The 14,157-nt window shown below is 47.6% G+C and overlaps 1 protein-coding gene across 1 annotated transcript in view; it reads right to left on the reverse strand.

Annotated features, from left to right (window-relative positions):
* Positions 1-2,447: 2,447 nt before the first annotated feature.
* The window catches only part of ZYX (zyxin), a 29,830-nt gene continuing 18,120 nt past the window's right edge, over positions 2,448-14,157 (reverse strand). The window contains 9 exon segments of the mRNA XM_027681407.1: positions 2,448-3,651; positions 4,074-4,194; positions 4,421-4,599; positions 4,757-4,926; positions 5,011-5,152; positions 5,467-5,973; positions 6,269-6,361; positions 7,336-7,529; positions 11,160-11,420. Coding sequence (XP_027537208.1) covers positions 3,541-3,651; positions 4,074-4,194; positions 4,421-4,599; positions 4,757-4,926; positions 5,011-5,152; positions 5,467-5,973; positions 6,269-6,361; positions 7,336-7,529; positions 11,160-11,420 — 1,778 coding nt within the window. The 3' untranslated portion in view covers positions 2,448-3,540.

The raw sequence follows: 14,157 nt of genomic DNA on the forward strand, positions 1-14,157 counted from the left end.
CAAAGGAAGACAATAGTATCTGGACTACATTAGCAAATGCATCATAGTAACTGGAAGGAGCCAGTTCTTCCTCTTCATTCAAGCGTCAATCAGACACCTGGAGTGTTATGTCCAATTCTGGGCTCCTCAGCACAAAGAAGGACAAAGACTTACTGGAGCAAGTGCAGTAAAAGGCCACTATGATTTTGAAGGTATTAGATAATCAGACATACAAGGAGAGAGCTGGCACTGTTCAGACTCTAGAGGCAAAGGATTGGGTGGCTCATCATTGTGTATAAATACCTGATGGGAGGGAGTGAAAAAGGAGCCAGACACGCCTCAGTGGTATCCACTGAAAGGAGCAGCAGAATGCAGTAAATTCCATTTGAAGGTAAGAAAAAAAAGTACTGAAAGTAGTTAGCACTAGAACAGGTTACCCAGGGAGGTTGTGTTCTCATCCTCAGAAGTATTAAAATATGGAGGGGTACATTCCTGAGCAACTTGCTCTAATTGACCCTGCTCTAAGCAAGGAGGTCCCTTCCAACTTCAACTGTTAAAACCCGCTGAATCAGCTGGCCTGATAGAGAAGAGGCTGTTCAGTTCCATGTCCTCAGGTTACAGCCAGTAGCAAGCCTGAGCATGTGTTCCCAATAGGCACTCATGCACTTATATACTTGTGTATATAATATGTACATGTACATAAAAGCACACATGGTGCACATGACTGGCCTGAGGCAGAGAGCACAGCACAAACAGCCTGATCCTATTCCCTTTTCTGGCTGATCAGGATGAACCTGTTAGAGGGAAATACATACATATGTACTATGAAACCCTCTAGCGTCCAAGACTAGCTATTCAGCAGCTGGCTCCATGACCTGGAGCTTGAGCTAGTCTCCTCTGTTGCTGGCACCAGGACAAGCAAATTCTCAAGGCCAGCAGCCCTGCTCAGTGGTGGGCACTCAGACATGCACATACACCCCCACACACACACCCTGGAGCCCTCCAGTAGTTAGCCTTAGACATTGGCTCTACTCAGCAGCTGGCCCCAGGATTCCCTGGTCTCCCAGTCACCTCACACACAAATGCAAACTTTTCACTTATAGCTGGTCCAGTAGCTGAGTTTCAGACCCAAGAGTAGCTGGCTTGGATCTCGTGGAAGCTCTAGCAGCTGACTCTCAGACGCATCTTTACAGCTTCTAGCTAGACTCACAGCTACGCCATGTCATGGCTCTCAAATCTCTTACCCTACTCACCAGCTACTCTGACTTGATTTTGCTAGCGGTAGCACAAGGGCATATACATCCACTCAATATGCATGGACTCAGGTATTTCCAGCTGCTGGTGCTTAGATCCACATGCATGGAATAGAGTCCATTCACAGGAAAAAAAAGTTATTGCAAAGGCAGGACAAACTGCACTGATGACACATAGGGCATGGCCAGACGTGCTCCATACATGCAGACACCTCCTTCTTTGCCCTTTTCCCCTCAGTTTTCCCATGGTGCTTCCTGTCCTTGATCACTCCCTTTTCCTGCCTTTGATCCCACCCCTAGACATCCCATAACAAAGCGTTGTACAGTCATAAAATGCTCTTTCCCTGCATCCCATGCCCCTCAGAATGATTAATCTCCCCTTAATCCACAAGGTGATCCAGAGTGTCCTTCCCATTGACTCCACTGGACAGGTTTCCTACTGCTTTCCAGACACCGGGGTTATGATCCTCTGATAGCTCTAGGTTAGAGCGCTTCTCCATCCCATCACAGTTTCTCTCCTTCACACTCCTTGGTGGTTGTAGGCATGAGCTTTTATAAATAAATTTTATATATAATTTATATATAATTTTATATAGTCTAGAAACAACATCTACAAACCACCAAGAAGTCAGGTAAGGGGAAAAAAAAATAAATCAAAGGTACAATTTGTTTATTCTTTGCTCATCCTATAGAAAACCTCAAAGCATTTACTGGATCAATTTGCAAGAAGTCATCAAAGATTTTCCAAAAACTGGCAAGAGATTAAGAGTAGGTTTCATGTCTTTGAAGTGTGGAAACATTGGTGCTTACCACAAAGGAGTTTCACCTGCAGTGACCATTACACTACCATGCTTAAAACCATAAACATCAAGCACAAACACTTTTCAGAGTAGCAATAGTTAGGGCAAAGCAAGCTAATTTACCACTTTTATTACAGTCCACTTGCAACAGACTGGAATATTCATCTCCCAGTGACACATCAAGCAGACCACAATCTTGCTGTACTGAAATGCAGTCTTCCACTGCTTTAAATGAGAGCTACTCTTCAGGTACAGAAAAATTGGAAACTAAACACTCTGGAAAGGAGACCAAGAGAGAAAAACACCATGTTCAGACTCCTCAGCTCTGGAGGCAAGGTGGAAGAGCAGCTATACATTCTCCACTGCCAAAGACAGCAATTTTCATGGGCAGTTGAACAAACACAGCAGACATAGGTTAATGGAAAAACCCACACATTTTATTGAATGCAAACAGTGGTTGGACAGTGTTGTTATTCAAAAGGTTTGTTCAGTTTGAGAGTTTCTAGTCCAGAAATGGGGCTCGGTGCAGTAACACTTAGAGCCAGACAGTACATTGCAATTACACTGCAGCTTTCACTGACAGCAGTGACAGAATCCCTGCTGGAATGGGGAAACATTCCTCAGTCTGCTGAATCCTCATCCGTGCACAGAGACGTCTCCTCTCCGTGTGCTGCCCATCCTTATGACAGTCTTTACTTGTAAACATGCATTCTTTGGACTGCTTTGCTACTCTGGTGCCCAGCCTGGCTGTCCAGAAACCACACTGGGAAATGATTCATTTTGGGAAGGGAAAATGATTTTTTTAAAAACAAACAAAAAAATGTTTCCAAACTCAGGAACAGAGTAGTAATTCAAATATTGCCAGTTTAATCTGGCTAAGGAAAACAAAAAGGCAACAAGACAGTTAATCAGTAAAATCCATTAGACAGGAAAGCTATAGCAGGTTAGCTTTTTCCAGCAACAGTAACAGATCCTTAATGTTCTGCCTCCACACTCCAACCTAGGAGTGAGGGAGGGAGCAGGGGAAGACATCCCGACAATGACGTGCCACAAGACAGAAAATAAAATTGAAGACAGAAGTGGTGCTGAGATGTAGACTTCCACCTTCTAAACTCCCATCATTATTCTTGGCTCCATGGAACTGAAGAATGCTCAGCCCTTCCCAGCACCTGCCACCAGGTCATTCTTGCTACTTCCACCAGGCGGTGGTGGAGGTCTGGTCTTCCTCCTCCAGAGTCTTAAGGGAACAGCAACTGTGCACTCACCTTGATCATAGACCCCAGCCTGGAATATACTGGGGCCAGGAAACAGTAACAGAAGTGGTCCTTTCTTGGTGGGTGTGCAGAGTGAAGTCAAGGAGCGGTGAATCCTACATGAGTAAAGAACTGTGCTGGCATAGTCTCCATTGGTAGCAATCTGCCTTGTCAGGCAGAAGGGTAGGACAACGGCAGGGAGGGGAAGAGTAATGAGTGCAGGGGGGTCTCAAGGATATGCCCACTCCAAGCTCCTCAGCGTGCCATTTTTGCACGAACGGTGTGACACTTGATACACAGCACATGCCCATCCAGTGGAAAGCACCCATTCTCATCTGCTTCAATGGACAAGGGCTTCCCACAGTCCTGAACAGGGAAAGAAGAGGGAGGGAACTCAACAACAGTCCATGGCAAGGTGATAGCCTTCAAGGACGTAAGAAATGCCCCACCGTATCAGGGTAATGGCTCACAGCCTACTGCTCTTTCTCTGATGGTGCAAATGGGAGATGCTATTTTGAGGGGAAAGTGAGCCACTTCTGTGGTCCCAGCATGTTCCCCTGGTATACACAACTGCTGCATTAGGGGTGTTGGAGAATACAGCCACCCTGTATAGTCCTTGTTCATGGACCCATGATCTGAGAATGTCTAATTTTCTCCTGAACCTGCTTCGAAAATGCTCCAGATTCAATCAAAACAACTTTAGTATTTTGCCAAGATAGATAACAAAAGGCACCCAATTGCTGGTGATGGGCATGGGACAGATGGGAGGAGCTGGCCACCAGGCTTACCTCACACTTGTAACATTTCATGTGGAAATTCTTCTCCAATGCCACCACACGCACAGTCTCATCCTTCCCAGGCTCTGGCATGATAGGCTCACTACAGACTGAGCAGCGTGGAGCATACTTCCTGCAACACACAAAAACATGGAGACCATGACCACTGTGGTGACATTCAAGGTAGGTTTCTCACTGCTGTTCAATAGTATTAGCCACAAGGGAATAATAAATCACAAAGAAGTTTAGGTGGGAAGAGACCTTAACTGCTACAGGGTGCATTGCTGACTCAGTTTTAACTCCACGTCCAACAGATGACATGGGCAACCCAACCCCACATGCATGTGCTCTCTCCATACCTGTGGTAGTCATCCACACAGTGAGGCTGGTTGGACTGGTCCACAATAAAAGAGGTCCCCTCAAGAGGGGTATGGCACATCACGCAGGTGAAGCACTGGGGATGATACGAGTTACCAGTGGCCTTCAGCATCCGATCTGTGATGGTCTGTTTGCAGACACTGCACTTTTCCAAGGTCCCCTGAGCCCAAAGGAAACAAGTAAGACACATTAATCCAATCCACCACCTGTGCGAGGCTACATCACAGAGAGCCAAGACAGAAGGAGGAAGGGAAAGCAAGAGAGAGCAACCACAGCAAGCTCAGCACTCTCCAGTGGCTTTTATTCCAGTGACTCACAGCATAGCAGTCCTCACAGAAGGGCTTCTCATCCACATTGTAGAACTGCTGCCCCTGCAGTTGCTTCTCACATTTGAAGCAGGTGAAGCATTCCACATGGAAGAGGCTGTCCAGGGCCCTCACAGCTGGTTGGGTTCGTGATAGGGGCTTCCGGCAGAAGCCGCAGAGCTCTGTCAATGGTAGAAGAAAAGGATTAGGAGAGATAAAAACTCACCGCAGTCTTAGTCCTACTGCTGTCCACCAAGGGAACACACCAGAAGTAGCAGCCTCTGACGGGGGCGGATGCTCCATATCCTTCATTAGTTTCTGGGTCAACTTCTCTAGCTCTTCTACCTCCTTCATGGTCAGACAGGGATTCCCTCTAGGTGGATCTGCACTGGAACCTGTGGGTCTATGCTGCAGGAAGAAGAAACATTCAATTCCAAAGGACACACATAGACAGAGTCCTTCCCACCCTGTCCCTAACAGACCTATTTCTCTCACTTTTACTGATCGTCTCTATCCCTCTTTAGGGAACAATCTGCTATCCACTCTGCTTGCTCCTTTCTACCTTCACATGAAGTCCTATCCCCTCTTCACCACTATCTCTATATTTACATCTCTCTTTCAGATGGGTAACAGCCTACCCTAGTCTGTGACAGAACCTCCCTCATCCTTTGATTTCACTCCCAGCGTGCCTGTCCGAAGACATCCGTAGCTCTTACCGTTACCATGTCCTTTGCAGCAGCAGGTTGTTCTGTTGGACGTGGCTTCACCTGCACTTGGGGTCTTTCCCTCTGCTGGGCATAGGTGAAATTGGGAGGCTGTGGTCGAGAGGAGGGACCTGAAGGCGAAGGGGCTGTGAACTGAGTCTGAAGGGAGGTAGGATATTTTGTTGAGTTTGAGGGAGCCATGGGAACACTGGCATCTGATTTGGACACAGACATAGGAGAGCCAGCAACAGAAGGTGGGGTGAATTTAGAGGTAGGCTGAGCAGGAGGGAGAAAGGGGGGTGGAGGGACTGGTGCTTGGGGTTCCTTGCGTTGCTGTGGGGCTGCCCATGGGGTTGGAGTGGGGTTCAAATCAACTCCAGGAGGCTTGAAAGATGAGCTTCCACTTGGCTTTGGTGTGAACTTGGAAGGAAAGGAATGAGGAGTATCTCTGGGTGCAAATGGCATTTCCTCATGGGCTTTTGGGGCCAATGGTTTCTCCAGAGAACCTGTGGATCCTGGAGTTATCTGTAAAGGGAAGCAGCAGAAAGAAAACAGGCAGTTATCAGCAAGGTGGAAGAGAAAATATGCCATCTATAGCAGTAAGTTTGCAGCTATCCTAGACCCAGAATGCCAGGAGTACCAACTGTTACGTATTGAGCAGTCCTGACAAGTTTCAAAATCTATGCTTCCTGGTCCTTCACAAATACTTCCATGCTATGGTTTATCCAGACATTTTAATCTTCAGTAGCACCTTTCTCACTACCTCTGTTCAGCAAACCAGTCATCTCTTCTTCCACCTGCAACATTCTGGAGAGCTCACCCGGGATTTGAAGGGGTCATTCTTCTCCATGTCATCCAACATTACAGACAGTGAGTCAATCTCAAGATCAATGCTGCTCATCTTGCCACGTACCTATACCGCCATCCATGAGGAAAAAGGGAGCAGAGCATGTTACAGGAACAGCCAGAGAAATGAGATAGCAGATTTTGATACTTTGGACTGCGGTACAGATCTGCTCCTTGCTTTGAGTGGATAACAAGGTGGTGAGGATGAACAGGATACAGTCTCCAAGGTCTACAAAGAGTGGGAAAATGCACAGCCCAAAGAAGTTCTCAGACAGATTTAGGTGGGAAAAGACATCTGGAGGTCTATAGTTCAACACTGCTCACAGCACGGCTAACTTTCAAGATACACCAAGTTGCTCAGGGCCCTGTCCAGATGATTCCTGAACATTCCCAGAGATGCAGGTTCCCCAGTCTTTCTGGGTATCTGTGCCAGCATTGAGCCACCCTTGGAGTGGAACAGGGTTTTCTTCTGTCCAAGAGGAATTTCTTTTCCCATAACTTCTGTCCATTGTCTCTTGCTGTGCCCCAGTAAGAAGAATCTTGTCTTCTCTCCAGCCCTCCTTTAGATATTGCAGACTGCAGTTAGATCCCTCCCTTGGCTGCTTCTTCTACTCCAACCCCCAATGACCGCTACAACCTTCTACTGGATTGCATCTCCTTCAGTATTCCACTGGGGTTATACTGAAGAGACCCAATGGATGCAGTCCTCCAAGATGCAGCCTCACTAGCACAGAAGGGAGGAGTAATCACAGTCCTTGCCCTTTTCTCACAAGTGCAGCCCAGCGTGTGGTTGGCCTTTATTGCCACAAGGATGCATTGCTGGCTCACATTCAACTCACTGTCCACCAGGAACCCTAGGTCCTTCATCTGCAGAGCTGCAGCCCAGACAGCTGATCCTAACCTATGCTGGTCCATGGGGTGGTAGCATTTTCAGCTTTCCCAGATCTCAGGGCTTCCTGCTGCTGAGTTCAGAGAGTAGTAAGAAGCTGTCACAACTGACAGAGCATCACAGAAACCATACTTCCTTTGAACCTCACTCACCTGTGGGGCAGGTACTGTGCTCACAGGTCCTTCATCAAACATCGGTGGAGGAGGAGGAGAAGGAGGAGAAGGAAAAGCTTCTTCTGGGGCTGGTGGAAAAGGTTCTTCAAAGGGTGGCGGGGGTGGTGGAAACGCACAGTTTGAGGAGAAACTTGCCTCCTCTCCGGGTGGAGGAGGAGGTGGCAGCGGCAAGTCTATGGGGAAGAAAGAATGAGAATAAAAGTTTGGATCACTTCTTACTCCAAGCCAGGAGGGTTCTTAAAGGTATTGCAGCAAGTAGAGTCACAGAGTCATAGAATGGTTTGTGTTGGAAGGGACCTTAAAGAATATCTATTTCCAACCCCCCTGTCATGGGCAGAGATGCCACTCACTAGATCAGGTTGGTCAGAGCCCCATCCAATGTGGACATCCATAGATGGGGCATCCACAATTTCTCTGGGCAACTTGTTCCAGTGCTTTATCATCCTCTGAGTAAAGAATTTCTTCTTAATATCTAATCTAACCTAAATCTGCCCTGTTTCAGTTTAAAACTCTTGCTCCTTGTTCTGTAACTATCTGCCAGTATAAAAAGTTCCTCCTTTTTATAAGGCCTCTTCAGGTACTAGAAGGCTGCAATGAGGTCTACCCAGTCTTCTCCATGCTCAACAACCCCAGATCTCTTAGCCTGTCTTCATAAGAGAGGTGCTCCTGCCCTCTGATTATCTTTGTGGCCCTCCCCAGAATCCACTCTAAGAAGTTCATGTCTTCCTTGTGCTGAGGACCCCACAGCTGACCACAGCACTCCAGGTGGAGTCTCACAAGAGTAGACTTGAGGGGCAGAATCACCTCCCTTGACCTGCTGGTCTTCTGATGCAGCCCAGGATGCCACTGGCCCTCTGAGCTGTGAGCACACTCTACTTCTACTGTACCCAGGGGATCCTAGCACCTACCAAGGACAATTGAACTCCACAGGCTGGTTTCCACCTTGTCCGAAGCTTTTCACAATCATGTAATCTTTCCTCAATAGCTGTTGCTATTAGTCATTGAGAATAGTTATCATATATTTGGTAAACACATCTCACTATGTCCTTTCCTGCTCCTTGTCTCAGTCTCTGGTCCACAGCATATACTTTTCTTGCCAGTAACTTGCTCAGGTTACTGGATACAGAGCAGCAAAGACAGAGTGCCAGTGGACAACCCAGGATCCAGAAGAGCCTGTGTTTTTACAAGAAAATTAGCTGGCACCTCACAGCAGGGCAGTAAGCATATAAGAAACAAGTGTGGGGGGAAAAAAAGCAAGTTGCACCAACTGCCCATTATGCATATGAAGAATCTTTGAAACTTCTTTGTTTTTCTGGGGGATGAAAACAGCTTTCCTTTTGGAGGCCAAGATGTCCTCACACCCAGTGCACATTAGGACATGAGAAATTTTCCAGAACCTTTTAAAGCAGGTTGAAAAAGCACTAGAGAACTTCAGTCTCCTAGAAGAAAACCCCATTGCTTCCAATTTGCCAAAGATGTGGAACAGGCAAAACCAGACGTTTTCTACTACAACACAGTCAAAGAAATGTGAATCCTCTTCCCTTCACCATGTATGGGTAAAGTTGTCCTCTTATCAACCATGCAGCAAGAACACCAAAGATGAGGAGGTGTAACTTCCACATCCCTTCTTCTGGACACCCACCTCTCTTCCTAGCTATCTCCAACCAGCAGTAGGGTAAAAGACCAAGGTTTTCATTCCAGCTACTCCAAGTGCAACTTCTAACAGCAGTAATCGAATTGTCTCATCTTCATATCCAGCTGTTGTCAACAGGCTTTATAAGGACTGATTGGTAAGCTAAGGGAGAGGATACTGCCCTTTCAGAAAATGAAAGCCAAAATCTTATTAGCCTGTGGAATGCATAAACTGCCCTGGTATGCAACACCTCTTCCAAGCCTTCTTGTGCCACAGAAATTCTGTTGGGGGCAGGGAGTAATACTGTGTTTGTAATTTTTCTTTGAAATTACAGTTTGGGGTGCAGTTTGTACATGCTTACCTTTTGGTTTATTGAAATCAAAGAATATTGCAGAAACAAAGCCCTGATCTGTTGTCACATTGTTTCAGATACACTAAAAGCCTGTTTTATTAATTATTCATAGAAAAAAAGAAGCTGTCCATAAAGTTGTTATACCAGTTTTATAGAATAATCAATACTAAATATAACATTCCTACAGCAATACTAATTTAGCCATCCTGTCATTTAAGACAAAGAGACCAATTGCTATGGCTTTATATTATACTACATTTTGTTTGGGGAGTGTATGAGAAAGGCAGAAAAGGGTCAAATCAGATGCATTTCTCTCATGACTGAGTTTTGGTGGTTCATCTGTACTTCAGATGTCTTGCTGGCAGCTCTCAAATGATGATGACACAGCAGTCTGTGACAAATGGTTCTTTAGCTAATCTTTCTGTCTAGTTCATTCACAATACACATTTTAAGGAACAGAGAAGCAGAGCAAACAACACCCAGTGTTCCACTCACACTGTACACTGAAAAATTTAACATCAATCTGTCTTCTTTAGTACTTCATGTGATGCATTTGTGTCAGTTTGAGACCTTCTGACAGACACATCCCTAATCCACACAACTATAGCAGAAGACCATAAAGCCTAAGATGGGATCTTGGTTTCCACAGATACAAGATTCCAGCCAACAACATACAAGAAATAGATCACCAGAGTTAGCTGGTACAATTCTAGGAGACAAAAGCACCGGCATGCCCTTGTGACTTGAGACATGGAAAAAAAGGGCTTAATTTCTCTCCTCTAAGCACAGGAACAGCCTTCCTACCATCAGGTCAGCTGCCCACTAACTTAGCATGCTAACCTAAAAAATATTAGTGTTGCACGGTCTATGCTAAACAGGGAAAGAAATTTAAACCAGTATTATCTGAATACGTGTGTCCTGACTGAGATGTACCCTTGACTTGGTAGAACCTTGGGGTAATGTGCAGCATCAAGCATTAGCAAGGGGTCCTCAAGGAAATTTCTGATGGATCTATGCTGATTAGTTCCAACTACAGAACCACACAACCGGCAACATTCTGCTTCTTAGAGGACACAAAACCAAACAAGCAACAAAACATGACACAAAAAAAAAAAACAAACAAGCCACCACCACAGGAAATAAAAAAAAAAAAACTAAGAAAAAGAAAGAAAAAAGAAAACCACAGTGAATCAAGAAGTCACTCTTCACAGGAAAACACACCCAACCCAAACCACTAGGAAAAGTACAAAATTGTACAAGACATATAAACTCTAAGTCTCACTTCCTGTTTATGATCACTGCCATCATTTTTTCAGGCAAATATTTCTCCCTCCTCTTCTCCAGAAGGAAAGATGGCAATTGTAGGGTCCACAAGAAGGATCTCCACAGTCAGAGATAACCAACTTGAGCTGGAACCAATCATGAAGAAGGACAACAGCATGATTCATCACTATCAGGGTCAACTTCTCTGCAACATACTTGCTCTCAGACATGCTGGCCAGAAACTGACTGCAATTACACAACTATGCACCCAGGGAATACTGTGAAAAATCCATTGCGTTCCTCCAGCATTAGTGCAATGCAGGACTGCTTTCCCACCTCCTTTCCTAAGGAAGATACTATGTACTTTGAGAAGCCTTTCTAATCCATTTATCTCATTCTGGATATCTGAGGCTGGAATCTGCCAGCCTCTACAGCAAGAATATCCATCATTTATAGCAGTTATGCCCCTGTTGTCACGTTTAGCCCAGGCACAGACCTCACACCTTGAGAATTCAGAAATGCATATTCACATCTGCCATGCCAGCCCTCACCTACCTTCTGCCAGCAGGGACATGGATGCTGATGGAATCTCCCCCACCTTCCCTATCTGAGCACGCTGGGCACCAGGTCCAGGAGGCGGTGGCAGCGACGACTCTGATGCTCCCCCAGACTTGAAGGGGTTCACCTTGGGTTTAGGGGCAACCACAGGTGCAAATTTCTTCTGTGGGTTGTAGAAGGAGGGCGTAGAAATGTTGATGCTGACTGTGGACGTCATGCGGGTCCCTGGGGCACCTGGGGAGGCCATCTTCTCAGCACCTGGCAAGAAAGAAGACGGAGGAAACCTACGTGAAGTCATCCTTGAGCCAGAGTGGAACTTAATAGAGAAGATGTGAATGTGAAGCAGAGGGATACAGGAATTTAAGTCGGGCCAGAGGGTGAGGTGCCTAAGCAGAGGAAAAAAGAGGAACAGAAACTGCAGACAGCTCGAATGAGCCATCATACTTCACCACTTCAACTCAGGATGGCATTAACCACAAAGGGGTTCTGGACACAGAGAAACACAGATCTCTGCTGCACCAGAGCCTCACACGCCGCAGGGGACCATGGTGACCAGGAGGCTGATCCCCTGCACCCCAAGGGATGCCCCCAGAACTGGAGTCAGCATTTCCTCTTCCCCTTTACCCAATAACGCCAGACAGCTCCCCCCGACCTCAGCCTGTGACAGCCTCAGCAATGCTCCCCCAGCCTCCACTCCAAGCCCCGGCATCGCCCACCCTTTACCTCCAGGCTCCTCCATGCCGGCGGAGGCAGAACGACGGGGCAGGTGAGGCTCTCCTCGGTGTCACACCCCCAGCAGAACCCCCGCTGTCCCCGCTCCCTGCCCACGGCCGGGCTGGCCGCGGCTCCGCCGCCCGCTCCGCCCCCGCCAGGAAGCGCTCCCCGGATGCCGCCTCGGCGCCACCGCCCCCCGCCCGCCCCTTAGGGCTGCCGGGGCCGCGGGCAGCACCCCGCAGCCGGGGCTCCCCTCGGCCAGGCCTCCTGGGGGCTTGTGAACCTGCCCTTCTCCCTCGGCTCGAGCAGCCGGAGGATACCGGTACCGAGCCGGCTGCTGGGGGAACCCCAGGTCTCCTGAGAAGAGGCGCATCTCCAGGATTCCCCCAAGCCAACAACCTCACTCGTGCGAAAAGCCTCCATGGAGCCAGACGCTTTGTTGTAAAGCCTGGCATGCCTATAGCCCTCCTAACACCCCAGCACAATAGGGCTGCCGTCAGCACAGGGGCTCTGTGCCAGCATTTCACGTTGGCATGTCCAAATCAGTGCCCCTCCACACTGCCGGCTTCTCTCACGGACAATAACAGCTGCTGGGACAGACAGCCCTGGTGCCACAAACATCCGCCCACCCCCGATTACCCCTGGCTGCTGATAAGACCTTCGTGCCCCATTCTAAGTGCTCCCACGACTCAGTGCAGTGTGGCACGATATAGTGACCTGTCACAGCTTCTCCAGGTCACAAGCATGTGACAACACAAACACAACGTCCATGCTGCTGCACTTTTCCTTCCCTTTGTTGAAGGGCTGAGACCCCTGGTGGCCTAGTGGTTAGCATGCAGGACTCTCACTGCTGCAACCCGGGTTCGATTCCTCGGTCTCCCGGGCAGATGGAACCCGTTAGCCCTGTGAGGCCATCCATCTATGAGAAGGTCACTCTAAACAAACCTACGTCCTGAGGACCTCACTGCCATTGTCCAAGCGTGCTTGGCCCCGGCAGATGAACCTTAGGATTAAAGGGTGGGCTCAGTTCAGCGCAGGCTGTGTCTCACCTAAAAAAATCCATTGCGCAGGCTGGAAAGGTAAAAGACCTTTCCCCAGATCTTCGTTCGCGAAGACTGGCCATTATTTTTTTTATTTTGTTGAAGGGCTGATGAGTTGCATATGCTTGGACAAACTCTTCTGGGCTTTTCAAAGGGAGAAAGAGGCTGAAACAGTAAGCACTAGCCAAAAAGCTGTGCTGAGCATCTCCCACTTGATCCAGCATGAGGAAAGGGCCAAGGCTGAAGAGTAATTAGCAAGGTCTGTCCTTCATCCCTCAAACTTGTAGGGGTCAAGCAGACTTGCAAGTCAGAAGGGACTGACCAACTCTCTCCATTCTACAGCTTCCAGCCAAGCTACAAAAGCTATTAAAAAGACCTCCAACTTTTTTTTAGAGACTTCTGCCTCATGCTCGACTATTTCACTATGGTGTAGTGAGCCACATGGTGGAACAGTAGTTCTACCAGGTTTGACAGCATTATGAGCAGAACACTACAGTGACAATGTCACTTCTAACCATGATCCATACCGGAGCTGGTCAACATACACTCTTGGGATATTGGCTGCTTCACAAAAATCCACTGGCTTTGCTACCAGCAGCTGCTATCTCCCTTAACCCAAAGAAGCCCATTTCCCGATATGCTATGTTGCACTTAAGGCCCTTTTCTGCTCACGGCTGTCTCCATCCAGCAGCTGCCCCTGCTCATCCTTATTTCTGTTTATCAGTCCACCCCCACACAGACCAAACCGGCTGAGAAAGGCTGGCCTTGCAGAGTCACCCCCCCCAACCCTGGGGCGCTGCCAATGCCATCTAAGCCTTTGCAGAAACACACAGTTCATGCAAGTCCTGTGGCGCAGTTTGTGAAAGCTATGGGAGAGGGAATGTGATGCCAAGAGACCTAATCTCAAATCCTTCTCATCCTCACATTTTCCCCAAGGGGAGAGATTTTTCTACCTCCTGTAACAGTTTTTAAGATGACTCAGGTGGAGCTAAGAAGATGCCCCCAAAGGACACAGTCTGGATACCTAGTTGCCTCATACACTGTTTCTCTCTGACAACAAGGAAAAGTAGGAGGACAAAACCAAGTGACACCTCCCAGGAGGTCCCATAGTGGGTCTGCTACTTCTTATGCACCCAGAGAGCTTTCAGTTATTTGATCCCATGATACCACTTTCAAAAGCTCTGCTCCTTTCCTGCGGTAGTGAAAGCAGGAGGAATCTGAGGAAGCAGAGACCTAAAAGC

The sequence above is a fragment of the Neopelma chrysocephalum genome, unplaced genomic scaffold (assembly GCF_003984885.1).
Source record: "Neopelma chrysocephalum unplaced genomic scaffold, ASM398488v2 Primary Assembly neopelma1_60, whole genome shotgun sequence".
Taxonomy (NCBI): Eukaryota; Metazoa; Chordata; class Aves; order Passeriformes; family Pipridae; genus Neopelma; species Neopelma chrysocephalum.